The sequence below is a fragment of the Schistocerca cancellata genome, chromosome 1 (genome assembly GCF_023864275.1).
Source record: "Schistocerca cancellata isolate TAMUIC-IGC-003103 chromosome 1, iqSchCanc2.1, whole genome shotgun sequence".
In the NCBI taxonomy this organism is placed as follows: Eukaryota; Metazoa; Arthropoda; class Insecta; order Orthoptera; family Acrididae; genus Schistocerca; species Schistocerca cancellata.
In genome coordinates, this window is record NC_064626.1 from 721,966,467 (window position 1) to 721,993,817 (window position 27,351).

Below are 27,351 nucleotides of genomic sequence, written 5' to 3' on the forward strand. Positions count from 1 at the left end.
AAAATTTTGCTATGAAATTTAAAACTTAGTAAATTGATGCTATCAGAAATGTAAAGAATTGAAATCATTAACATATTCAACATGATTTATTAACATCGCTAGTAAATCTCCAAAAGTTCTTAAGCAATTGCTTTCAAAGTCTGAAACAATGTTGCATTCACATATGATAGTAGTCCTCCAGTATGTACATACTGGAACACCAGCTTATTTATACTTTATAAAACCATACGTAATATGTGAAGAGGAAACGTTGTTACCAAAAATCTTGAAAAGTTCTTTACCAATTTACTTCAAATTTTTACATGTTACTCTGATAAATGTTGGATGGACATGGGCTATGTATTCTTAATTATATGTAATATTTAAATGTGATCATAATATATAACAGAGAAACATTTTTAGCAAACATGTTGAAAAATTCTTGACAAGTTTACTTCATATTTTTACATAACACTCTAATAACATTCATGTAGACGTAGGTTGTATATTTTTTTTAAACAACTCTATAGGCACCTACATGTTTTCTGTTAAAATGACTGAGAGAAAGAAAATGCTGTGTTTTGCTCTGGTGTGAATATGTGCAGTTTGAAGTACTGCCAACTGAAGTGCCATGCATTGGACCTGGAATTTGGAATGAGCAAACGAGTTGTTTCGAGAGGTGAATGCTGACTACATTCATATCAGCAGCCCACTGAAGAACCAACCAAATAAACCCATGTGAAATATTTACATCCATGTCTTTTATGGAGGCCCCCTCAGCAGTATCAAAATGATCATTTTTTATTTATATTTTTGTGGTGTGGGCCCCTAGGCTGCAGTACAAACAGCCAGCATGTAAAAGCTGCCCTCTTACAGGTTGAGCACAAGATTCGATAAGACAATGAGAGCTGGACTTTGCTCCTCCCAAATGCCTCAAGCAATGTGAAGCCCACAACTTGAGTCAGTGAAGGAAGATGTCCTGGTAGTGGTGTTGCCAGATTTCAGCTGTAAACCGCAAACGGCTGCAGGTGAAACCAATAGCCATCTATACAACTCCAACAACACAGAGTCTTTACCACAGAGACATTTACAAAATTGTGTTACATAATTTGTTGAGGGAAGTTTGATGCAAAACAGCTGTGCCTAGCACACTGCAGCTGTCAGGAATTTTCTTACGCTGGCTAGACTGTAGCTCCCCTTTCTGCTGAGACGCCCATTCTTTCCTAAAAAGTTATGCTCCAGTCGACACTTCAGATTATCGAATATTATTACATATGGTTTACAGGAGCTATGAGACTGATTTTTTTGGAACTATGAATTTTATTCTTTTTGTACATCAGAGTAGGTATGTACAAAATATTTCCCAGTCAGCAGGTAAACAGCAAGAAAGGTATTGTTTTTAGTCTTTGTAGCAGTTCTGGAAGGATCCTGGTGGAAAACCTTCAGCTCGCCAGTGAAGGCACATTCTGCACTACACTACTGAACTATACAACCCATTAACAGAACTTAACATTGGATTTGCCCCATTGACTGCATACTTTGTTTATGATATAGGTGTAACTGCTACACAGTATGTAATCTCCACCTTCATCTTCACTCTGCACACTGTATTCACTGAGGTGTGCAACTTCAGGAAAACTGATGAGTGATATTGATGAACTTTCTCCCACAGGATGAACCACTATCCCTGCATATTCTGCTATGTGAACAATTCTCAGTTTAGTACAATGGACAGTAAGTTAATGCAGTTTGTGACTTAAGGGAATAGGAAGGTAATACTATCAGTGTATATTGTTTTTGTATGGTGACAAAGATCAGTGTGCAAGTCTTTTACAAAATACTGCCCACCTAAATCAGGAACTCCAATGAAAAAACAATCTGAGTCTTTCAATGAAATACATTAATTTCTTGTTGCTCAGAGGTTATTTTACTAAACATGCCTTTCAAATAAATGTTTAATGGGTCAATTACATGCTAACAGCTATCATTACAAAAAGTGCAAGGTCGCAAAGTTTCTGTGAAATATGTTGACTGATTTGGTTGGATCTTTTGGATGTTGCAGGAATTTGATATTGTGCTGACCAAGGTGAACCGCAGCCTGGGCTTCACTCTGCGCAAGGAGGATGAAAGTGTTCTGGGCCACTATGTCAGAGCATTAGTTCGTGAACCTGCACTCTCAGATGGGCGTATTCGGCCTGGTGACAAGATAGTTGCGGTCAGTCTTTATTCTTTACACTAGCAATTGTAGGCATCTGTGTATGTAAATTTTCAGCCAAAACTTTGAAAGACTGGTTACATTAAGCAGACCAAATGGTATCTGGATTATCTGTATTCTTACTATTTCAATGCTGAATGCTGTTTTTCTTTTGGATAGTGTCTGAGATCTCCACCACCACATCTGTCTTCTCTCTCTCTCTCTCTCTCTCTCTCTCTCTCTCTCTCTCTCTCACACACACACACACACACACACACACACACACACACACACACACACAAGAGAGAGAGAGAGAGAGAGAGAGAGAATTTACTTTTCTTGATGATTGCATTGTAAACTGATATTTTTGGATTGAAAAATGTGCAAAATATGTGATACACAATCACTTACCTATAGAGGATTAGTGTGTCATGCACAGAAACGTGCAAAAGAAAACAATTCTAGTAAAAGTACACACATTCACACAAACACAGCCACACACATACCCAAATGTACTCGCTTATGGTAGCAGTGAGAGCAGTTGCCTGTGTAGATGGCTGAGGGGAGGGAATGGGAAGGATGCATGAGGCGAGGAGAGGGTAGTGGGGTAGTGTGAGGCAGGTCGTCTGCCACATGATGCAGAGGCTGCACAGTAAAATGAAAGGAGATCTGAGGGTAGAGCACATTGGGGGGGGGGGGAGAAGGAGGGAGAGAGAGAGAGAGAGAGAGAGAGAGAGAGAGAGAGAGAGAGAGAGAGAGAGAAGAGAGAGAGAGAGAAGGGAGGAAACAAGTTAGTAGAGGTTTAGGCCAGGGGGATTGAGAGTCTGTATGTTATGCTGCAGAGGCAATATGCACTTGTACAGTTCAGAGAAACTTGTGCTGGAACAGAGTATCCAAATGCCCCACGTAGTGAAGCAGCTGTTGAAGTCATTAGTGCTGTAGTGTGCAGCATCTTCAGCACTGGATGGTCAAGTTTGTGGTTTGCCACAGTTTGGCACAGTAGTGTAAAATTACGAGAACAGAGACTGGTTGGCCTGGAACTAGCTCCAGGAGGTGAAATTTCAGAACTGCCAATAGAAACATTAAAAGTAGGAAAAAACTATTCTTAACTTTTGGTAGTTTTCGGTAATTTGTCACTGAAGAAAAAGAGATAGGATTGATGAGGAGTGGAAGGTCACTCAAGCAACAGGTTGAGAGGGACACACTCTTTGTGAGGATGATGGGGGAGGGAGATGAAAAGGGAGTTGTCAGAGTATGAAGTCAAAGACAGTACATTGGTAATTACTGTGTCAGCTTCAGTCCAGAGAGGACAGAAGAAAAGTATGAGAAGTGAAGATGGATTGAGAGGCAGATAAACAAGAAGTGTAATGAATAGCACAAAAGTGGGGTTGGGAGAGTAAAGAACTGAAAGCTGGGAAGTAATAAAGAATCATTGTTTCATTTAGCATGCATACACAAGGGAAATTTCAACACTGCCCTGACTCTCCCTCAACTTGTCAGTCTATGAAAGTTATCCTCCTCCTTGCCATTGTTCCCGATTTCAGTAGTGTATGTTTATCATTAAGTCCTGAAAGGGTGTTCGGTGCTGTATGTTGGGATAACAGCTTTACATTTTTTTTTTTTCAATTTTAATATCATGATATTTTTTGTTCCCCTTTCTTCAGTTTGTCTTGGTGAAATTCTCAATACAATTTAGTCTTTTAAAGCTATGCATTCTTTGTATTTGAGGGAAAGATGCTCTGTCTCCAATGAGGTTCAGATATCAGGAGTCATGTTTCACTTGGGTGACTATCCCAGCTGCAAATTAATACATAATATATAAATTCATTGTTATTTGGCATCATCATTTAATGTAAGTGTTTTGCAGAGTTTGGTGAAATAACATGCTGCAGACAGTCTCCACTCTGTGAAAGCCAGCAGACATCATTTTTTAGAGAGAGTAAATGTCCCTTACTGCTAGAAACAACTGTATTCTTTTTCTTTGATCTTACTTTATCTATCTACAGTGTTATAGCTATGGAGATGTAAAATGACACAAAAACAAGCAGTACAATTTCCCATTTCAGGTAAACGATGTGGATATATCTCCAATGAGTCATGAAGAAGCAGTAATGTTCCTGCGACAGTGTGGCGATGTTGTCAAATTACGTTTGTATCGTGATGAGAGCCAGACTCCAGTATCTGCTCTTTCACCAACTGAGGAGGAGAAGCCATTTAAACCAAAGCCTCTCTTAAGGTTAGAGTTGTACAATGAAATTTAACTACTGAATGAATTCATCGCCATTAAAATGAATGTCTATTATGTGAATTTAGCACTACATAAAATACTTGATACATTTTTCCTGCTATCATATTGTTTTTTTAAATTAATCTCAACATATATTTTTATCTTTTCATGTTGTTGTTGTTGTTGCGGTGGTGGTCTTCAGTCCTGAGACTGGTTTGATGCAGCTCTCCATGCTACTCTATCCTGTGCAAGCTTCTTCAGCTCCCAGTACTTACTGCAACCTACATCCTTCTGAATCTGCTTAGTGTATTCATCTCTTGGTCTACCTCTACGATTTTTACCCTCCAGGATGCCCTCCAATGCTAAATTTGTGATCCCTTGATGCCTCAGAACATGTCCTACCAACCGGACCCTTCTTCTTGTCAAGTTGTGCCACAAACTCCTCTTCTCCCCAATTCTATTCTATACCTCCTCATTAGTTATGTGATCAACCCATCTAATCTTCAGCATTCTTCTGTAGCACCACATTTTGAAAGCTTCTATTCTCTTCTTGTCCAAACTATTTATCGTCCATGTTTCACTTCCATACATGGCTACGCTCCATACAAATACTTTCAAAAACGACTTCCTGACACTTAAATCTATACTCGATGTTAACAGATATCTCTTCTTCAGAAATGCTTTCCTTGCCATTGCCAGTCTACATTTTATATCCTCTGTACTTTGACCATCATCAGTTATTTTGCTCCCCAAATAGCAAAATTCCTTTACTACTTTAAGTGCCTCATTTCCTAATCTAATTCCCTCAGCATCACCTGACTTAATTCGACTACATTCCATTATCCTTGTTTTGCTTTTGTTGATGTTCATCTTATATCCTCTTTTCAAGACACTGTCCATTCCGTTCAACTGCTCTTCCAAGTCCTTTGCTGTCTCTGACAGAATTACAATGTCATTGGTGAACCTCAAAGTTTTTATTTCTTCTCCATGTATTTTAATACCTACTCTGAATTTTCATGTATATGATATTAAATTAATCTTCATGAATGCACAAAAATACTGGCCAGTATGTGTCAGAATATTCATAATTTCCAGTGATTCACAATATATGTTAAATAATGAAACGGTACTTCTGAAAATAAAACTGATTTTTGCAGTATAAATTTGAACATAGTAGCATAGCCATTATAACTATGAGAGCATATTTAGAATGACTGCAGAATGGAAGAGCTTTGATCTGTTCTAGTATAGTGAAATTATTGGTCTTTGTTATACTGTACTCAAGTTCATATCAGTACTTTTTACTTTTTATCTGGGTGAGTGCCAGGATATCCAGATCATTGATAAATTGAAGGGCACCCACAGGATAATGTTCCTCTTGGTGTACGAGGATTTAACGCTTAGAGTATAAAACACTTGCACTAAAGGGTGGAACAGAAGGGGATAATATTTTACTTATCTTATACTTTCTAGAGCAAATAGTTTTTGCAATAGTTTTCTGTTCAGTTTCATTATTATTAACTGCATGTTCAATGGTCTCACAAATACTGAATATCCTATAAAGACAACAAGAATTGTTTGAAAATCCTATAAAAGAATTGATGGTAAGATAGATAGGAAAATTCACTTCATTAATAAATGTCATTTGCTACTTTTTATGGCAACATGTAACTAACATTTTATTTCAGGAAAGAAGCAAGAGACATGCTTACAGACTTAGCAGTACGAAAGATGTCACCTGGTGAATCAAGCTACAGTGGTAGCAGGCTGCGCCGAGTGTCAGCTGATTCATCTCCCTGCTCTTCACCACGCAGACGTCATCTCACAAGATCTTCTCCTTCAGAAAACAAAGCTGCAACACTTGAAAGTAAGAATAAGAAAAGAAATTAAAAGAAATTAAAAAGTTCTTGTGCATAAATTTTTATTAACTGTTGGTTGTAGTTTTGCATTGTCATTCATTAACACTCTCACTGGATTATTTCTCTTGTAATGTGCTTTAGTTCCTCTCCTTGTGTTAAGCAACATCAAGTAGAATTTCTCTGTTATCTTAGAGGACTTTCAAGAGGTAAATAAATGTATAGTTATTTTTTATGGTGTATTTCTAAATTTGTGCTGCCAAACAGTATGTAGTTTGACACTCTCTCACAGTCTGGCCTTTTACGGAGTTCAGGCAAACATGCTGATTTAGGTTACCAGCTGTTTCCCTCAGCTGATTCAGATGAATCCAAGGGAGTTTTTTTATCAACAAGGCCACTGCTGAATTCCTTTTCCATCATTGCTCAACTGAGCTTGTTCCAGCAGCAGTGAAGTAGATAAAACTACCAACAGGAAAAACTGTGTAATTTTTTTGCTGTTATGCTACATTTAATATTGAAATAGTCCTTTACCAGTAAATCTCTTCCCCAATTCTTAAAAGACTAGAACTACTTTGTCAGATCCTTCTGTGCACTTCATAAAACAAAACAAAAAAATGTTGGGACTATATGACTATAAAATCAATGAGACACAGTTGGATCACCCAACTTGTACTAATATCTGAGTGTAAAACTTTGGGGAGATATGAAATGGAATGATCACATGGGCAAATCAGGTGGTAGACTTAACTTCATAGGTAAAAAATTGGAAAAAAAAAACAATCGGTCTACAAAGAACATTGCTTACAAATCACTCGTGTGACCCATTTTAGAGTATTGCTCAAGTGTGTGGAACCTGTACCAAATAGGACTGACATGTGATATTGAATGTATACAGAGAAGGGCAGCACAAATGGTCACACATTTCCCTGACCTGTGACAGAGGGTCAAAGAGATATTGAAGAAACTGAACTGGCTTTCAACATTGACTGTAGGAATGCACTTCAACCCCCTATGTATCGCTGCACAGGTATCATGGGGACAAGGTCAGATTAATTACAGCCATGCAAAGCCATATAAACAATCTTTTTTCCTGCACTACATATGTGAATGGAACACGAAGAAACCCTAATAACTGTTACAATAGGAAGTACTTTCTGCTGTTCACTTCACAGTGATTCACAGAATATAGATGTAGATGTAGACGTATAAAACATCGTATCTCCCAAAGTAAGTTTTGTACAATGATACAATTTTCCATTATATTCAGTGGTACATGTGGATACCATCTGCAAATGTTGTGAATAGAATGTGCCTGATGTTGTTGTTTTACTGCATGAACAGTGAAAATGTAGTACGCTATAAACTTTCTTCCTTTCATCATTTTGTGGGGGGGAATGTTGAGAATAAAATGGTTTTAGAGGTTTGAAATTAAGTGTAAAGCTTGGTCAGAAGACACTAAGGGCTCTCATTCTAATGTACTGGATGAATATATTCTGAATAACTTGTGTGCCATGAGTTATGTTGTCTACATAACTACAAGACATATAAACTGCTCAAAACTGTAATTAATGACATACTGTGCTAAAATTTTAACACATGGTTGTAGCTCTTAACAAGTAGGTTATGACAGCATTTTAAAGTTTTAAATTCAGTCAATAATTTTATGAAATATTGAAAATCAAATTTTGTTGCTCCTTGGAGCTGTTAGATAGGCTGTAACCGGAACTGTGCCACACATTAGCTGTTTAGTAATATAGAAATTTCAGTTTAAGCACACTTTGTAATACTTGCAATGTATTTCTTTCTTCTCATTCCACATACCAGGACAAAGTGTTTAGTGTTAAACATATGCCAGAAGACTCATTCATTGTTGTTTGTAATGATCATGATATGCATGTCTTGGAGAAAATGAAGCCCAGTTCTGCATTCCAGTACCATAAAAGATTAGAGCAAATAATAGATGGTGTAAATACTCATAAGTTTTTGTTATATTTCCAGAGGAACATTGTGATTTTAGGTTACATCAATAGCACAGTATCACAGTCCCACTTTTATTTTCACTCTGTTTGTGAATACCTCCCATTCTAACGTCTCTTTGTGTCTCTTGGAAAACCCCTCTCATTTCTGTCCATATGTGGGTGTATATGACATCCTTTAGACCACTTTTATCTTGTAAAATTTTCTTCATGTGAGTGATTGGTGCAAAATTTAATACAGAAAAGTGTATATAGCAGAAAAGGTGCTCCACACACCCACTCCAATGCATACTGCTTTATGTTCATTGTAGTAAAAAAGATCAATCATTTTCTGGTACTTTTTAGAAATAATAATATTTCAGTTTTTTAAAAGTGTACAATAAATAACAAAAAATTGTAGCTTATTCTCTAATGTGCAAATCAGACGAATATGCAAACTCATACTCTTCAATGCCCATCAGGAATGCCAGCTGGTCAAAAATACATGGTATCAAGTCAGAGTCAGACGAGTACTTCAGACTCATCTGAGGAGCACTCACAAAACAACAGCAACACACTGACATGTTCGAGCAGTGCCGATGCTGATGCCGACTCCACACGGGCCAGAGGGCATGCCAGCAGCTTTTCATCAACAGCAGGAAGTGTGGGAGAGCCTGTCAAGCCCCTGAGGCCAAATTTCCTCGATCTCTGTGGAGCAGTGGGCAGCCTGACCCCACAGACGCGGAAACCACGTCTGGTGTTTGGGAGCAGCGGGGAGGCTGAATGGGAAGAGGATGAGGGGGACCCACCTCCTGAGCCTGCACCTGGAAGTCCCTGCCCTAGGTACAGGTAAGGTCGTAAACCTACACACTTTTCTATACATACTCATTCTTCACTTTTGAATTCTAGCTATGGTCTGAAATATAGGGTAGGAGAGGGAGGAAGACATTTTTGAGTAAAAGAGGTTCATAAGTGCATGTTTATGACATATTTTGTGACACATGTAAATTTGTAATAACAGAGGTTACATAACTTTATTTTTGTATCACAGTGAGATTTTTTATATAATCCAATGTTTTCCGTTGTAACTGATGGACTGTGTGTCTATTTATGCTATCTAATATAACAATGAAAACAATCAATTACTGACAAAATTATTAAATTGGATAGTTAAATATCTACTCACCAAGTGGCAACAGAACACACACACACATTGGCAAGCTTTCAGAGCCAGTGGCTCCTTCTTCAGGCAGAAAGGGTGAAGAGGAAGGAAGAAGGATGAAGGGAATAAGGACTGGAGAGATCTAGAAAAAGGAGTAGATTTTGGGAAAGTCACCCAGAACTGTGGGTCAGGGGACACACCGTACGGGATGAGAAGGAAAGACTGATTCCTGGGGACAGCATCAGATGAGATTTGAAAACCTGAGAGCTTAAAGGTGGAAGACAGGGTAATATGCAGACAGAGATTACTACTAAAACATCGTGCATGAGTTAATAAGCACGAGAAGCCAAGTGCACTGTACGTAACAGGGGTGAGAGGGGGCAATGAAAAATAGACGGGAAAGACAATGAAGGCTGTAGAAAAATAAAATAGAGGGAAGCAAAGGGTAGTTAAATGAAGAAATGTTGAGACAGAAGAAATGGTGGGCTCTTTTACAGTTTCAAGTACAGAAATGTCTTGCTCTTACTTGGCTAATCTGTGACCTATATGCATCAGCAAATTTCCACTCTACCAGGTTCCTCTCTTTCTACAAAATCCTGAAGTTATCTGTTCCTCATGTTTCCTTGAATGGTATCATCTGCCAAGCCAACTTCAAACTGCAACAACATGCCAGACTTCACCTCAAAAAGCTGTCCCATCTTCTCATAAACTACCTGAACAGTGGTATTTCCCTTCCTGTCCCTCTGCAGCTCCCAAAACAGCCATACCATCAGCCACACCATCAACCACCACTCCTTTCCTACAAACTGAGCTTGGCCAATCTCCTTAACATCGCACAGCCTTCACCTCTGCCTCCCAGACCAAGAATAACCCATAATCCCAAGAACCAATCACAACAGTACAATGTGCATAACCTCTCGTCTAAAGCACTCCTGACTTATCTCTATTATCTAAGGGCCTCACTTAGAGCCCTAAACCTGCATCTGATCACCCTGCTTTGTTGAAGGACCTACTTTCCTTCACACATAATATCCATCAGAAATATCACTTTACAACCCAATCCCAAAACCTTTCCAACAGAAAACCTGACATTGAACCCTGTGTTGAACAGTTCAGACCATGATCTCAACTTGATACACCATCACTATGTCAAAATCATCCCTTACAAGCCTTCCTCCCACCCAGCATTGCTTCACACCCCTTCCTCAGGTCCCCACAGTATGACCCTAACCTGTCCTCTGCAGAATTCCAGGCTCTATGTTCCCTAAAAGCTGATGACTCCATCATTATCTTCCCAGCAGATAAAGGATCTACCATTGTAGTACTTGACAGAAAGGAGTATGTTAGTGAAGGTCTACAGCAATTGTCTCACACCTCTACATACAGTGTCTGCCATCAACATCCCATGCCCGTGATTCAAACTAACCTGCAGTCCCTCCTTAAAATCTCAGGCCCCTCACAAGGACTAACACCTCAATCCATAGAACTTCTCACCCCACACAAACCATGCACCCCCACCTTTTACCTTCATCCTAAGATCCACAAACCCAATCATCCTGGCCGTCCTATAGTTGCTGGGATCGAAGCACCCACCGAACGTATATCTGCTGTAGTTGATCAACACCTGCAACCCATAGTACAAAGACTTCCCTGAAAAGATACCAACCATTTCCTGGATCATCTGAAATACATGCCGTCCCACTCCCACTCCCACGACACACCTTGCTTGTCACCATTGATGCCACCTCTCTCTATACCAACATTCCCCACATACATGGTCTGTTGGCTGCTGAACATTTTCTTAGCCAGCACCCACCTGATTCCAAACATATGACATCAATCCTACTCACCTTAATCAACTCACCAAAAGCCAGCTACCCACTTCTGTCCACATTAAACCTACCAACAATCAAAAGTACTTACATTTTGACAGTTGCCATCCACCCCATGTTGAACATTCCCTTCCACACAGCCTTGGCATCCGAGGTAGACTCTTTACAGCAATACACCACCATTCACACCTCAGCCATCATTGCACGTAATTATCCCACTAGCTCAGTTAAAAATCAGATTTCCAGGGCCATCACTTCCAATCCTGGTACAGCTATTTCGTCCACAAAACAGCTTCAGAGCATACCATTGGTGGTTCAATATTATCCTGGTCTGGAATGTCTTAATCAGCTACTTCAACAGGGCCATGACTTCCTAAAATCATGTCCTGAAATGAGATCCATTCTGTCTGAAATTTTGCCCACCACACTTAGAATACCTTTGCGTCTTCCTCCCAATCTCCACAATATTCTTGTCATGTCCTATGCTCCTTCTCCATCCATCTCCCTACCCTATGGCTCCTACCCCTGTGACCATCCCTGCTGCAAGACTTCCCCTATGCACCCTCCTACCACCACCTACAATAGCCCTATCAAAGAGAGAGCCACCTACAAAACGACACGTCATATACTAGCTATTATGTAAATACAGTTCGGTCTTCTACATCGGTATATCTACCACCAAATTATCAATTAGGATGAATGGGCATAAGAAGAGAGTGTATACTGGCACCTGTTTCACCACACGCACCATCTGGATTCTTCCCACAGACATCAGTTTCTCAGAACTCCACAGGTGGGAACTAGCACTACAACATGTCCTTGATTCTTGCCACCCACCTGGCCTTAATTTACGTAAATTTCTTCTGCCTTAGCATTTCTTCACTGTAGCTACTCTTTGCTTCACTCTGTTTAAGCTTTCTATATCTTTCATTGCTTTCCCGTCTATTTTTCGCCACCCCCCTCCCACCCCTGTTACGTACAATGCACATAGCTTTGCACTCTTATTAACTCACGCATTATGTTTAAACAGTAATCTCTGTCTGCTTATTACCTTGTCTTCCACCTTTAAGCTCTCAGGTTTTCAAATCTCGTCTGATGCAGTCCCCAACAATCAGTCTTTCTTTCTCATCCCATATGGTAAGTCTCCCCTGACCCACAGTTCTGGGTGACTTTCCAAAAATCTAACCCTTTCCCTAGATCTCTCCACTCCTTTTCCTTCACCCTTCTTCCTTCCCCTTAAACCCTTCTGCCTGATGAAAGAGCCACTGTCTCCATAAGCTTAACAATTACAACAGTCTTTTATGTGTATGTTTTGCTGCTACTTGTTGAGTAGATTTTTTTATCTATACAATTTAATTTAGACCATCTGTATTGGTGTGCTGAGTAGACGGCTTCAAGCAGTATACAATGACAGAAGCCAAAAGTATGTTCTTCTCCAAATAAGTTTGTGTTATTGACATGCAAAAGCAATCACACAAACATGAAATGACAGCCTAAGTCTACTTTACCATCATGCAGTGAATTCTTTCATTTAATGTTGGACGCAATGTGGATCACAGGAATATTTCTCCATTTCTCATGTTGAGCTGTCAAGCTGTTGAGCTGGATTTCTGGGGCTCCTTGTGAAACTATGACGGATGTGTTCAACCTCTGTGTCAGACACTTGGGGACAGCCTGGTGATTTGTCTTTTTGAAAACAACCTGTTTTTCAGCATTGTTCATGCCATCATGCCTGTGCTGTAGGAGCACCCACACCACACCATACCTAGTACAAAAGTCACACTGAACAGTTATTACTGGCCTGCAGTGCGTAAAACATAGAATACAAAACGCTTTCCATTTTCCCGACACCATTTTCACTAGAACTGAAATGGACTCTCACTGCTGCTACGTAGCAGGAACCATGTAATACTTGTGAATTTGCTCTTTCCAACAATACGTTGTTCATGCACATATCTCACATAACACAATAGTTACCATTTTTTTTAATTGGACGATTCTTTCTGATACACCCTGCAGTTGTTTCCTTCGTTCTTCACTCCTCCACTCCACCTCAAAACACTGCACTTACCCACTTTCCACTTGTGAAGATACTGAAACCAAATAGGGTAAAATATATTTGACATGATCTTGCAGCAAGGCCTCTATTGGTATTTTCAAATTTTGTGTTTTAGTAGCAGTTGCTGCAGCAGTAGTGGTGGTGGTGACATAATGCCACTAGCCACTGACTCTGTTGAGCCAGTGAGCATGCCACCACTCTCATCTACATCAAGCACAAGTACTGCATTCAGTTACCGTAATCCAGCATACCAGTCTGCAGTCGATGCTACAGGGCATCGCAATCAATCAGATCGTGCAGGTACTGGTACTTCAGGCGCAGGTGCTGGGGGACTGCTGAAATGGAAGGGAGTGGTTTTCACACCAGAAGACGGCAATGGTCCCACAAATGGATTGCACTGTCTACCAGAAGCAGAAAGGGCACCAGATGCTCACCTTCCAGCTGATTATGAACCAGGCGATCAGGTATGGCCATTCAGTTACTCACCATCAAAAGCATTACATGCTGTAGTATATATGTCATAAATAAACCATGTGCTGCTACTCATCAACAGGGTGATCATATGTACAATTCTGTTAAAATAAGGCCTTTAATAAGCATTAGCATATTAACTTTGGCAGTCACTACTTTTTCCACTTTCAGTGTTCTCTCCCTTAAAAAAACTGCCACTTATTAAACCTCTATCATATACTTATTGGACACTATGAGACCCATCTGGTGTGAAAAGCCATTTAGTAAACGATTTCAAATACGTGTTGACAATGTCACACTTTGCAGTTGCAATGCTGACAATCAAGGGTCGGACACATAATGAGACTTTTAACATTTCTATTTCATCAAAATATATTCAGAATCAGTAATTATATTAAATAATATCAGCAAGGTGATTTTCATGGTACCAAAATCCACATCCTTATACTATGTGCTAGAGATGGAGGCAGTAATGTTAAACATAAAACTGTGGTACTTAACTTCAGTCGCAAGATGTATTGTTCTAGCATTTGATTAATTACTGAGACACTAAATTCTCTCAGTTTTCACTTCAGTGTGCAAGAAGAAAAGATACAATCAGTTCGTTATAACTAGCCCCACATGGCTGCTGTCACCAACATATTTATATTTGTTCAACAATTAGCTCACAATCTTTCATTGTTACAAAATTCATCACAGTTAGTTCTATTACTTAACATTTTTTCATAATTTACAGTGTTGCTTTTTTTATCATTTCTTTCACCTTCAAACACTTGATTTTTGCTCACATTATTTTAATTGCAAATATATTTCTCAGGTTTGCAATGGATCGTACTGTGTAAATCCCACAATATTTCATCAATGCAACTGCTTGGCATCTTCAGGAGGAGGAGGAGGAGGAGGAGGAGGAGGAGGAGGAGGAGGAGGTGGTGGTGGTGGTTGCTACTGTTACTGTTGCAAGATGCGACTGATGATGATTGGATGGCAGCATCAAAATTCATCTGGCCAGGAGCTGGCAATACCCATAGGTGGAAAGAGGCTAGCAGTTCCAGGAAAGCAGTGCTCCTAGTGCCCCCCTGCTGGCAGCTGCAGAAAGTCCTTCCGCATATGTGCTGTGGCAATCATTGTGCTGCTGGACACTTTTGTGGTTAAAAACTGAATTAAGTCTCAGCAGTGTGTTGCATCGAGTCATGAAACAGAAGTTCTTACTTTCTCTGTTTTGATTTAATGGCAGCCAGTGCTGGATTCCAGGTGGCACCTGCATCCCAGTTGATAAGATTGTCCACTGTACGGATATTTGTGGCCTCCCAGACGATGATGCTGGGGATAAAATTTCAGTCTTTTCGTAAAACATGTGATGCCCTATGTCCAGGCAATGCTCCACTACAGCTGACATATCAGGTTGCCCCATGCACGTGTGACAACGTTCTTGCATGATTTGGCATGTCTGCCCTATATAAGGTTTTACACATTGGCATGGGTTCCTATACACACCATGCTTCCTAAGGCCAAGGTCATCTTTGGCCAAGCACAATAAATTCCTCCAGTTTGCTGGTCACTGAAAAACACACTTGTTGTCATGCCCTTTGAGGGTTCTTTCTATTCTTGAAGACGTGCCACCAAAATAGGACAAGAGTGCCGTTTCAATGGGTGCCTCTACATCTTCATTTACAGCCCTGGTATTGGGATAGCCATTCTGTTGACATACCATTCTTAAGTCCTGCAGCTCGCCAGGTATACTGTCAGCATCTGAGACTATATGTGTTCTGTGCTCCAAAGAGTGTACGATATGACTGCATTGCCCAGGGTGATGACAACATGTGGCCTTTAAATATAGCTCCATGTGAGCTGATTTGCGATAGACACTAGGTCCCAGTGTACATCAGCTTTTCTTTGGACCATGACATCCAGGAATGGTAAAATGCCATCTTTTCCCACTTATTTTATTTATTTATTTATTGTTCCGTGGGACCAAATTAAGGAGAATCTCCATGGTCATGGAACAAGTCAATACATGAAATTATAACACGATATTAGAAACAGATAAAATGAAATATAAAAAAAAACATATTCAGGTGACAAGTCATAAGTTTAAATAAAGAAAATCAACAATGTAACACTGGAATTTGCTTAATTTTTTAGCTCTTCCAGGAGCTCCTCGACAGAATAGAAAGAGTGAGCCATGAGGAAACCCTTCAGTTTAGACTTAAAAGTGTTTGGGCTACTGCTAAGATTTTTGAGTTCTTGTGGTAGCTTATTGAAAATGGATGCAGCAGAATACTGCACTCCTTTCTGCACAAGAGTCAAGGAAGTGCATTCCACATGCAGATTGGATTTCTGCCTAGTATTAACTGTGTGAAAGGTGCTAACTCTTGGGAATAAGCTAATATTGCTAACAACAAACGACATTAAAGAAAATATATACTGTGAGGGCAATATCAGAATTCCCAGACTATTGAATAGGGGTTGACAAGAGGTTCTTGAACTTACACCACATATAGCTCGAACAGCCCGTCTTTGAGCCAAAAATACCCTTTTTGAATCAGAAGAATTACCCCAAAACATAATACCATACGACATAAGCGTAGTAGACTACTTTTCGTGTTGAAGTGTCACTTATTTCAGATACTGTTCTAATGGTAAATAAAGCAGCATTTAGTTTCTGAACAAGATCCTGGACATGGGCTTTCCACAACAGCTTACTGTCTATCCGAACGCCTAGGAACTTGAACTGTTCCGTCTCGCTTATAATATGCCCATTCTGTCTGATCAAAATATTGGTTCTTGTTGAATTGTGAGTTAGAAACTGTAAAAACTGAGTCTTACTGTGATTTAGCATCAAATTATTTTCCACAAGCCATGAACTTATTTCATGAACTACATTATTTGATACTGTTTCAATATTACACACAAGATCCTTCACTACCAAGCTGGTGTCGTCAGCAAACAGAAATATTTTTGAATCACCTGCAGTACTAGAAGGCATATCATTTATATAAATAAGAAACAGCAGTGGCCCCAGCACCGACCCTTGGGGAATGCCCCACTTAACAGTGCCCCATCAGGACTGAACATCACTACCACTCTCAATACTGCGGAGAATTATCTTCTGCTTTCTGTTCTTAAAGTAAGAGGTGAACCAATAGTAAGATACTCCCCTTACTCCATAATGGTCCAACTTCTGCAGTAATATTTTGTGGTCAACACAGTCAAAAGCCTTCGTTAAATCAAAGGAAACACCTAGCGTTCGCAACCTTTTATTTAATCCGTCCAAAACCTCACAGAGAAAAGAGAATATAGCATTTTCAGTTGTTAAACCATTTCTAAAACCAAACTGAACATTTGACAGCAAATTATGTGAATTTAAATGCTCCAGCAACCTTGTATATACACCCTTCTCGATAACTTTAGCAAACACCGATGGCATAGAAATATGTCTAAAATTGTCAACATTATCAATGCCTCCCCTTTTGTAAAGTGGCTTCACTACCGAGTACTTTAATCGGTCAGGAAACCGACCACTCCTAAAGGAAAAGTTATAGATATGGCTAAGTACTGGGCTAACATACATAGAACAATACTTCAGTATTCTGCTAGATACCTCGTCATATCCATGAGAGTTCTTGGTCTTTAGTGATTTAATTATTAACTCAATCTCCCTCTTGTCAGTATCTTGGAGGAGCATTTCAGGTAACAGTCTCGGAACACTTTTTTCTAAGAGCGCTATATGATTCCCTGTTGGGACTAGGTTTCTACTTAGTTCACCTGCTATATTCAGAAAGTGATTATTAAATACTGTACATATATGCGACTTATCAGTAACACGGACATTCGCACTACGCACTGATTCTATATCCTTGACCTGTCTCTGCAGACCAGCCACTTCCTTTACGACTGACCATATGGTTCTAATTTTATCCTGAGACATGGCTATTCTATCTGCATACCACATACTTTTTGCCTTCCTAATAACATTTTTAAGCACCTTACAATACTGTTTGTAATGGGCTGCTGCATTTAGATTTTGACTGTTTCTAACGTTTTGATATAATTGCCACTTTGTTCTACAAGATATTCTTATTCCTCTAGTCAGCCACCCAGGCTGCCTGTTTGCGCTAGTACCCTGTTTTGAACGTTGTAATGGAAAGCAACTTTCAAAGAGCACGAGAAAAGTCTTGAGAAAAGCATTATATTTATCGTCTACTGTATCAGCGCTATAAACATCTTGCCACTCTTGTTCCTTGATAAGGTTTACGAAGGTCTCTACAGCGACTGGATCAGTTTTCCTAAACAGATGATGACTATATTTAACACTTGTTGCAGCACAAAAATGTTTTAGAGTTAAAATTTGTGCATCATGATCTGAAAGGCCATTCACCTTTTTGCTAACAGAATGCCCTTCTAGTAATGATGAATGAACAAAAATGTTGTCTATGGTTGTTCTACTGTTCCCTTGCACTCTCGTTGGAAAGAATATGGTTTGCATAAGATTATATGAATTAAGGAGGTTCATCAGCATCCTCTTCCTTGCAAAATCACTTATACAATTAATATTGAAGTCACCACATATAACTAACTTTTTGTATTTCCTATAAAGTGAACCAAGAACCTCCTCTAGAAATCCAAGTCTGGGGATCTATAAATAACAACAGTTAGAAGTTTAGCTCCATAAAATTTAACCACACCTGCGCAACATTCAAACACCTTTTCAGTGCAGTACTTTGAAACATCAATTGACTCAAATGGGATGCCATTTTTCACATACATGGCTAGTCTCCCACACCGCAACGAGCTCCTCGAAAAGCTGCCAGCCAACCTGTATCCTGGTAAAGGAAGCCTCTGAATTATCTCCTTATTTAAGAAGTGTTCAGATATACCAATAATTTCAGAGTCAACATCTATAAGCAGTTCACTAGCTTTATCTCTAATACCTTGTATATTTTGATGAAATATACTAATTCCCCCATTACTTGGATACCTAAGCTTTGTCAAAAGTGGTTCCTTTGTTAGAGAGACTTCCCTTAAGAAGGAATACCTATCACCTGACTTCAATCTAAAAAAGGTGCAGCTCTAACACCCACTACTGCAGCAATTTTCCCATGAGTGATTCCACCAACCCCACCTATGCTGTCACCTATAAGGTTTGTCAACCTCCCCTTCCCATACCTGTTGAGGTGCAGGCCATGTCTAGTGAAACCCGTCCTGCTGATAGACTCCACCGACACCACTGAAATGTGACCCACGCTTTCTGTCATCAGCGCACCCCCAAGTCTCATGTTATTACGCCTGATGGCTGTATTAAGATGAGGCCGATCGTGACACTGAAACAGTTCCACGAAATGCACATTCATGTTGCCAGTCTGAGTGGCTATCTTTTCCAGGTCACCATCTATGTCATACTCCCCATCCCTATCAATACTATTACCAGCCCCACCCACAATCACTACCTGATCCTCTTTAGTAAAATCCCTACATAACCCCGCCATGTTAACAGTCACCTGAGCCAATCCTGCACTAGGCTTCACAATGCTGGTGACCTGGTACTCACTCCCAACACTTCCTGCAATTGCTGGCCTACACCTCTGCCATGAGAACTACCTAACAGCAGAACCTTCTTCTTCCTCTTCGACTTTGCAACTGTTCTAGTCACAGTAACTACTGAGGTCTGCTGCGTACTTCCTACATCTACAGCTACTAGAGATTCCTCTCCACTAGACTCTGACAGTTGGTCATATCTATTGTAAACACCAATAGTAAAACTAGCTGAAAATCTTCTTCTCCTAGCAGATCTCTTGCCAACAGCCAGCTCCCACTCCCCAACCCCCTTCTCCCTCCTCATCCTATCTAGCTCCTCCTGTGTGTTTTTCAACTGCACCTGAAGGGCACAAATATTACGCTCCTGCTCCTCTATCAACTTACTCTTGCTACATAACCTGCAGTTCCAGGAGAGGATCTCACCAGAATGCCCACTGGCTTCCCCACTGCATTCCGCCCAGTGAAAATACTTCGAACAAGTCTCACACCACAATCCACTAGTCACGAACCTACAGCAAAGCCCACACTTCTCACTCATGGCAAAATTTTACTTTTTCTAAGTTCCGCTACTACAATAAGAAGATGTTAAAAACCTGACTACAATAATCACGAACTTACTCTACAAGGGAAGTAACTGCTATTATTAACAGTATTAATAAACAACAAATGTGAATATAACAAAAGACTAATACAGAAAGAGAATCAAATGTCTAATGACACAGTAACGAAGCTGAAAACAGTTCCCAAAAGGTTCTTCTGAAATTATTTCACCAGAAAACACAAAAAACACCGGTCAAAGGATACTAAAGTTCCTAAATAAACCACTATACACAAACAATTAATTAGTACTTAGCTTTCGATGCGCCGCTACAGCTGCAACTGGCCAGCGCGGAATGTAAACACAGGTAAGAGGTTATGTTGCTCGATACGAAACACTCACAAATATCAGGTCACAACACAAGAAAGGCAGAGGTGAATGAAGAAACCACTAATAAGTCACTTATATAGTAAATATTATCACAAAAACCATTAAAATATGTATCTGAAACCTAAAAATATATAAAAACTTAGAGAGCGATCTCACACGCAGTCACTCGCTTATGACGTCACACCAAAGATCTTCCACTGTGAACTGTAAATTCGGATGGAACGAGTTCTGATGCCAGAGAAACACAGGCACTGTCTCTATTCCATGGGGGCACACCACAAATGTATCGTCTACATACTGCCAGAAGCAGGAAGGTTTGTGACTTGCGGACTGAGTGCTTTTTCCTCAGAGTCTTCTATGATGTACTTTGCCACCGTGGGAGATGGAGGAATTCCCATACTGACACCATCCACTTGTTGATAATACTGGTCATTGAATAAGAAATAAGTTGAGGTAAGCACATGTTTAAACAATGCCACAATGTCTCTTTCAGACTAACTGCTGATAAGCTCTAACAAACGCTGCAGAGGTATTTTCATAAATAATGATACAGCGTCAAAGCAAGCCACAAGGTGTTGTTATGCTGCACAACACAGAAGAGTCTTGCTCTCTTTGGTTCATAGAGCACACATGGTCTCAGATACAAACAGTCTACCTGGTGAGCTATAACACCTAAGAACAGTATTCCAACAGGATGGCTATATCAACAGACAGGTACACCATGCATTCCGTTCTAAGCAAATTCAAAGCAAGGATGTAAATAAAGACAAACCCATTACAGTGGTGTTCTTGCCCTATTTTGGCAACATGTCTTCAAGAATAGAAAGAATTCTCAAAAGGCACGACATTAAGTGTGTTTTTTCGCCACTGCAAAATGGAGGAATTTATTGTGCTTGGTCAAAGATGACCTTGGCCCTAGGAAATGTGGTGTGTATAAGATCCCATGCCAATGTGGAAAATCTTATATTGGGCAACCATGCTGAACCATGTAAGGTCACTGCATCACACATGCCTGTGGCATGTAGCAGAGTATTGCCTGGTCACGGGGCATCGTATGTTTTGTCAAAAGACTGAAATTTTACCCCCAGTGTCATCTCTCTGGGACTGTGTTGTTAAAGAGGCCACACATATCCGTACAGCAGACAATCTTATCAACATGGGTGCAGGTTTTCAGTTACTCACCAACTGGAATCCAGCACTGGCTGCCATTAAACCAAAACAGGGAAAAGAACTACTTCAGATTCATGACCTCACGCAACACACTGCTGAGTTTTAATTCAGCTCTTAATGACAGGACTGTCTGGCAGCACAGTCATTGCCCACAGTGAACACGCAGAAGGCCTTTCTGCGGCTCCCACTGCGAGCATCTTCCTGCCACATGTATTGCCTGCTATTGACCTGATCTTGTTGCTGTTACAGCAGCAACTACCATCACCTAAAGATGTTGAGCAGTTGCATTGATGAAATGTTGTGGGACTTATGCAATACAAACCGGTGGCAAACCCGAGAAGTGTATTTGCAACAGATCTGCCGGTAAAGCCTGAAAAGTCACTTGAATTTAATTATTTAACATGGAGCTAAATTTGTAATCAATTTTATAAAAGAGTTAAGCCTTTTGTAAAATCTTGTGATACTCTCAGTCCAACTTTTGGAATGAATTTTCTTTCTCTCCAGCACATGTATGGCTATCTTTCTTTTCAAACACTGGTATTGAAAAGACAACTATTCATCAATTTGAGTACTTAGATCAACAACACAAGTTAACACCTAATGTGCATCCCCAATATCTTTTCTGTTCAAGCTGTTGGTTTTACTCTTTTCAGGATTTTCAATTATCCAATTGTTCTATGTGTATGTTCCAAGTTTCTCATGACAATTTTTTTAAATCTTAAAAGCTACAACTTCAGCAGCATTCTTCAGTTGGTATGAGAGTGAGTACTGTTCCACATATTTCTTCTATTGACCAGTGGCAGGCAGGCTATCTTCTCTCTTACTAACATTCATCTTGGGCATTGTTTTGCTTGGTCTTTCACTTAGCTCTTATGGCTGCTCACAAAATAGTTAAATTTTACAACTAGGAATGTACTCTGCATGATTCTGACATAGTGTTCTGAGTGTCATAGTCACCAGTGTATTAAAATAGCTTATGCAATTCTTTTTGATTAATTATAGAAAATGTTGTTCTATCATTTAAACATGAAAAATAGAAAAACATCAGATTTCATTTCACCATGTGTTCACTTCTCATCAATGTGTTTATTTTAAAATCCCAACTACTTTGATTTTCTACTACATTTTCAGATATTCATGGTAGAGCTAACTCGTGGCTGGAACAGCAGATTGGGATTCAGTCTACAAGGCAATGGGCAACATACCTACATAAGTGCAATTTATGCTGACAGTGTAGCAGCCAAGGACGGTCGCCTGCAGGCTGGTGATCGAGTTCTAATGGTAAAGTTCTGCAACCATGTCTTGAGAATTAGCGGCTGGTTTACTAGTAGCCTCCATCTGTCCTATCACACCACCTTCCATTTGAGATGATGCAATGGTTAAGACACTGATGAACTCTCATTCAGGAGAAATGGTGTTCAAATCCCCATCCAGATTTAGGTTTTCCTGGTTGCTACAAGTTTCTTTGAAAAGGACAGAGGAATCTTCCTTTCCCATCATTGTCCTATCAGAGCTTGTGCTGCATCTCTAATAATTGCATCACTGAAAGCACTTGTAACACTACTCATCGTACTTCTTTCTTCCTTTAAACTGCTCCTTCTCCTGTACAACAAGCAATTACCCCAACCGACAACTTGAAGAGATGTCTCAGCCACATATTCCTCTTGAAATTGTCATTTATATGCACATCTACTGCTCAACATTTCCTCTATAAGATGTATTCCACCAAAAATTTTCTATTTCTGAACTAAGTAATAAGAAATTATACAGTAACATAAAATTAATTAACACAACAAGGGAAACAAAATAAATCAGTGGCATACTAGTGTGAACAGAAAAGAATACTTGAAAATAAAACTGAGATAAACAGTGGCAAAGACACCAAAGGGCTGACATAGATTAAACTGTTAAATGCAGAAAATAAATCAAATTGAAGAGTGAATAACATAATCAGATGTCTGAAAATAATGTTGTGCAACTATTATCAAGCACTGATAGCATTCTTCACAAAGTAGAGGGAATGTTCATATCTGTGGCATCTGAAGCACTCTGAAGAAAGCAAAGAAAAAAGAAAAACAATGCAAACAGAGACCACAGAATTCATCAAAAACTAAAGATGTATCTGGGCTCCACAAATATTCTTGAAACAACATTCAACCCAGAGTAAAAATTTCTCATCAACAGCACTGACGGACAGTTGAAACACAATTCCATTTTCCATCCTGGTTGTAATAACATCACTGTCATTTGTACTAGTATCTGCAAACAGTCGAAATCAGCTGATTAAAGACAGTGATTTTATTACAGACAGGTAGAAAAATGAAAACATCCTTCAATTAATTTGTGGCTGTGGCACTCAATAAAAAACGAACCTTACAGACAGTGTTTGAACCTTGAAACCAACCTGACACCCTTAAAGCAAATATTTGTAGCATGACACTACTGCTCATACAAGGTTTAATATCACAACTGAGATCCACCTGTGCAGAAACGTAGCTGAAGAGAATTGAATGAGTAAAAAATCTAGTGGTGACAGGCATATGTGACAGACGACATACAAGCAGCAGTGACAGACTGTACAAAATTGCATAGAAGCACCATGGGTGTTTTAAATGGGACTGAATGCAGCTATTCTTTTGAGGACATCTTCTTTGGCCTCAATAAGTAAAACAGGCCAGCACTACAATGATGGTTCAATATATATTGAGCAACATTGACATTATTATGATCAGCAGTCCCAGCAATTACAAACTGCTACTTCGGGAAATACAGATACAATTTCATGTCAAGCAAATCGTAATAGAAAAAGATAGTAAAAGTTTGAAATTAAAATCACCATCAAATAAATTTGGTATACATTTTTTGCACTTACAAGTTTCTACATCAAACGGAAGGTATGTCACTGACAATATTATGAAAGTATAGATTGTTACTCATCATATAGTGGAGATATTGTGTTGCAACAAAAGGACTACTAGACAAGTAAGCTTTCGCCCAGATGGCTTTCTTCCGAAACACACACACACACACACACACACACACACACACACACAGAGTCACTGGCTGCTGCAGTCAGACACAGCTGAGCTGCATTTGGCATGAGTGTGTGTGTGTGTGTGTGTGTGTGTGTGTGTGTGTGTGTGTGTGTGTGTGTTTATGTCAGAAGAAAGTCTGACTCAACATCTCTGCTATATGATGAGTAGCAATTTCATAATATTGTCATTATTCCATCCCAGAAGGTATGCTATTAATACTCCTTGACCTTGCATGTTACTCGTACTTTGCTCCTTTCTCACTACAATGTATTTTTTTAAGAAATAACTTGATTTTGTAAGTGCAGCAATATCCGATTTGCTGAAGCAACATGATCAAACATTATCCCGAAAACGAATTTCACAAACCTCTCTACAAAATGACTCGAGTCCCACAAGGCTACTGATAGCCACAGCAGATCCTCACACCTCGCACCTCACACCTGACACAGTGGCCTGGCCTGGTGGTGGAACATCCATCACTATGTGTGTGGCAGCCAGGGTCTTAGTTGGTTCCTCAGCTAACATTTTGAGGCTTTTGTCAGGGTGATCTTTGTTTCACCTTCTAGTGTCCTGTAACATTGTCCTCTTTCTAAATAGCTTTTTAGTGGATACACATATAAGGGCAATATGAAAAAAGTTCTCTGCTTGGCAGTTTAAGATAAAAACTGCCCTCACTTCTTGACCTTGTCTTTCTTTGGTCGGTGCACTTTTTTGGTGTTTTGCAGCAATATAAACTTATGAAATGCAACAAAGTTCAACACTGAAAACTTTGCAGAATACCCATGCTCAGCTGCCACACTTCTGTTCATTGAACCCAAAGTGTTTTCTAATGGGTTTGTTTTGAGGGGGGAGGGGGTGGGCAGGAGAACAAGTGGAAGTCAAAGAGTGGCAAATCTGCTGAACAGAGTTCGCATTCATATTTCAGATCCATCAGTTTCCCCATTACTGGAGTAAAGAGTGGGTAGGTACACTGTCCTGACAAAAAATTATTTCACTATTGCTGTCACGATCTCTTCTTACTATTTTTCCCATTCCACTGATCCAAAAACCTCGCAAGGCATTTACCAGTTACTGCTCATCTTTTGCAAGGAAATCGAAGACAAAGACTCCTTGATGAAATGGATTTTGCCTCTTTCAGTGTTGTCACAGGCTGCAATTTCTGTTTTGTTTCTTGCATAAGTGATGGAGCAAAGTATCATTCACAATACACACAAAATCCATTGGATCTTTTCCTCTTTTAATGGTACAAAACTGCACAGAGATTTGTTTTTACTTTTGCATAAAATTCAATAAATAAAATGTGGCACTTGTCTGGCACAAAGCTTTCTCATAGTTGAGTCTTCATGTAAAATATAACTACTTTTCCAGGAAGGAATGTACCGACATTATGATTCAGGAGTAGCAACTATCCTTTTCATACTATTGTTATAACTACTTTTCCTTCTGAAACGCATTTAGCTTCAGCTTTTTCATATAGTTTTAATAGCCGATTGTCTAATACCATATTATACCCACTTTCTCAGTAGTTGCAATTTTTGAGACATTCTTCATGTGGACAACCTTCAAGAGGAGGGTGGTAACATTTAAATCTAGCTACCTACCAATTGAGTGTTAAAAATAACACTATTCTTAGAAATGTTTAGTAGCTTTGGATGAAATTACAATGATGATAAATCATTCAAAATGAAGAATTTAATGACAGCATGGTATTACAATTTATTTGTTTGAATAAAATACACATAATGCCATAGAATGATATTTAAAAAATATCTGCTCTGCGGATATTGTTGACACTTGGCTTGTATTACTGCTCAGCATTTACCAATGTGACAAAAAATAAAATTTCACTGTTAAGAATTGCAACTCAATGTCAGGATGAGGATTTTTCACTTTGTCACTGTGATAAAGATCTGTTCTATGCAATTGCTGGTTTTATCTGCTTGTTCCTTGCCTACCCCTCCCCCCCCCCCCCCTCTCTCAAAAGTAATATGTATTAACATAACTTATATGTTATTTTCAGGTTAATGATGAAAATGTTGAGACTATGAGTACAGCAGATGTAATTGACCTTCTGAGAAAAATACGCGGGACAATTGGCATTACAGTTCTAAGGAAACATAAACAAGAACTTACAACACCTACCACGTGACTTACAAAAGCTTAAAAAGAAAAGCTATAGTTATTGTTCCGCTTACCAAGGATACTTTACATAACATCTGTTAAGCATCTGTGTTAAATTTTATCTTGCAATCAAAGATGTTATTTTTTAAATGTACAGTCACTGTATTTAATTATACCTTGGCTTTCAGTAAAAGTTATTTGCAAGAATAAATACCCTCTAAAAAGAAGGGGCAATTATTTCAACATCTAACATAAAGACATTTACTTCCAGATGCAACACTAAATTGAAAGGCCATGAACATATCTTTATTTTCAGTACAGAGATTGCCCTTTTCCTACAGAGTGTGCATGACTTGTAGCACTCAAAATGAACTAATTGCTATGCAATCATGCGAAGAAAAGGCAATGAATTTACTTGCCATTTTTCTAAAATCTGAATTGTTGGCTGGGTTTTTGAGATGAGAACAAATTCTTTTAAATATGCTTGCATTCCAGTAAAATGGTCTGAAACCAATACATATGGGAAGAGAAACAAAGTACTATTATTGAATAGTAAAATTTATTTATTCCAATTAAACTCTGGCTGAAGCACGCTCGGTCATTTCAAATAATCAAATCCTACATATCCAGTTCCTTCAAGAAGGAAGAGTTGCTTCAAGGGAGAGGAGCAATGGAAATGCAAATCTTTTAATGATTGTTCACAGTTATTTTTATTTTTCAGTAGTTCAAGATTTTCTACAACTAAACATTTTCAGAGTTACAAAGGTGAATGAAAATACAGGATTTCAAACCCTTGATCATTACAGTTATTCACTGTACCAACTTAG

The 27,351-nt window shown here is 39.2% G+C and overlaps 1 protein-coding gene across 1 annotated transcript in view; it reads left to right on the forward strand.

Moving 5' to 3' along the window:
* LOC126185072 (tyrosine-protein phosphatase non-receptor type 13-like) overlaps positions 1-27,025 on the forward strand; it is a 741,952-nt gene extending 714,927 nt beyond the window's left edge. Inside the window, exons 5-11 of the mRNA XM_049927852.1 lie at positions 2,042-2,194; positions 4,240-4,409; positions 6,089-6,267; positions 8,694-9,060; positions 13,380-13,728; positions 22,500-22,649; positions 26,424-27,025. Of these exons, the coding sequence (XP_049783809.1) occupies positions 2,042-2,194; positions 4,240-4,409; positions 6,089-6,267; positions 8,694-9,060; positions 13,380-13,728; positions 22,500-22,649; positions 26,424-26,552 (1,497 nt within the window). The 3' untranslated portion in view covers positions 26,553-27,025. The remainder of the gene's footprint in view (positions 1-2,041; positions 2,195-4,239; positions 4,410-6,088; positions 6,268-8,693; positions 9,061-13,379; positions 13,729-22,499; positions 22,650-26,423) is intronic.
* The last annotated feature ends 326 nt before the right edge of the window (positions 27,026-27,351 follow it).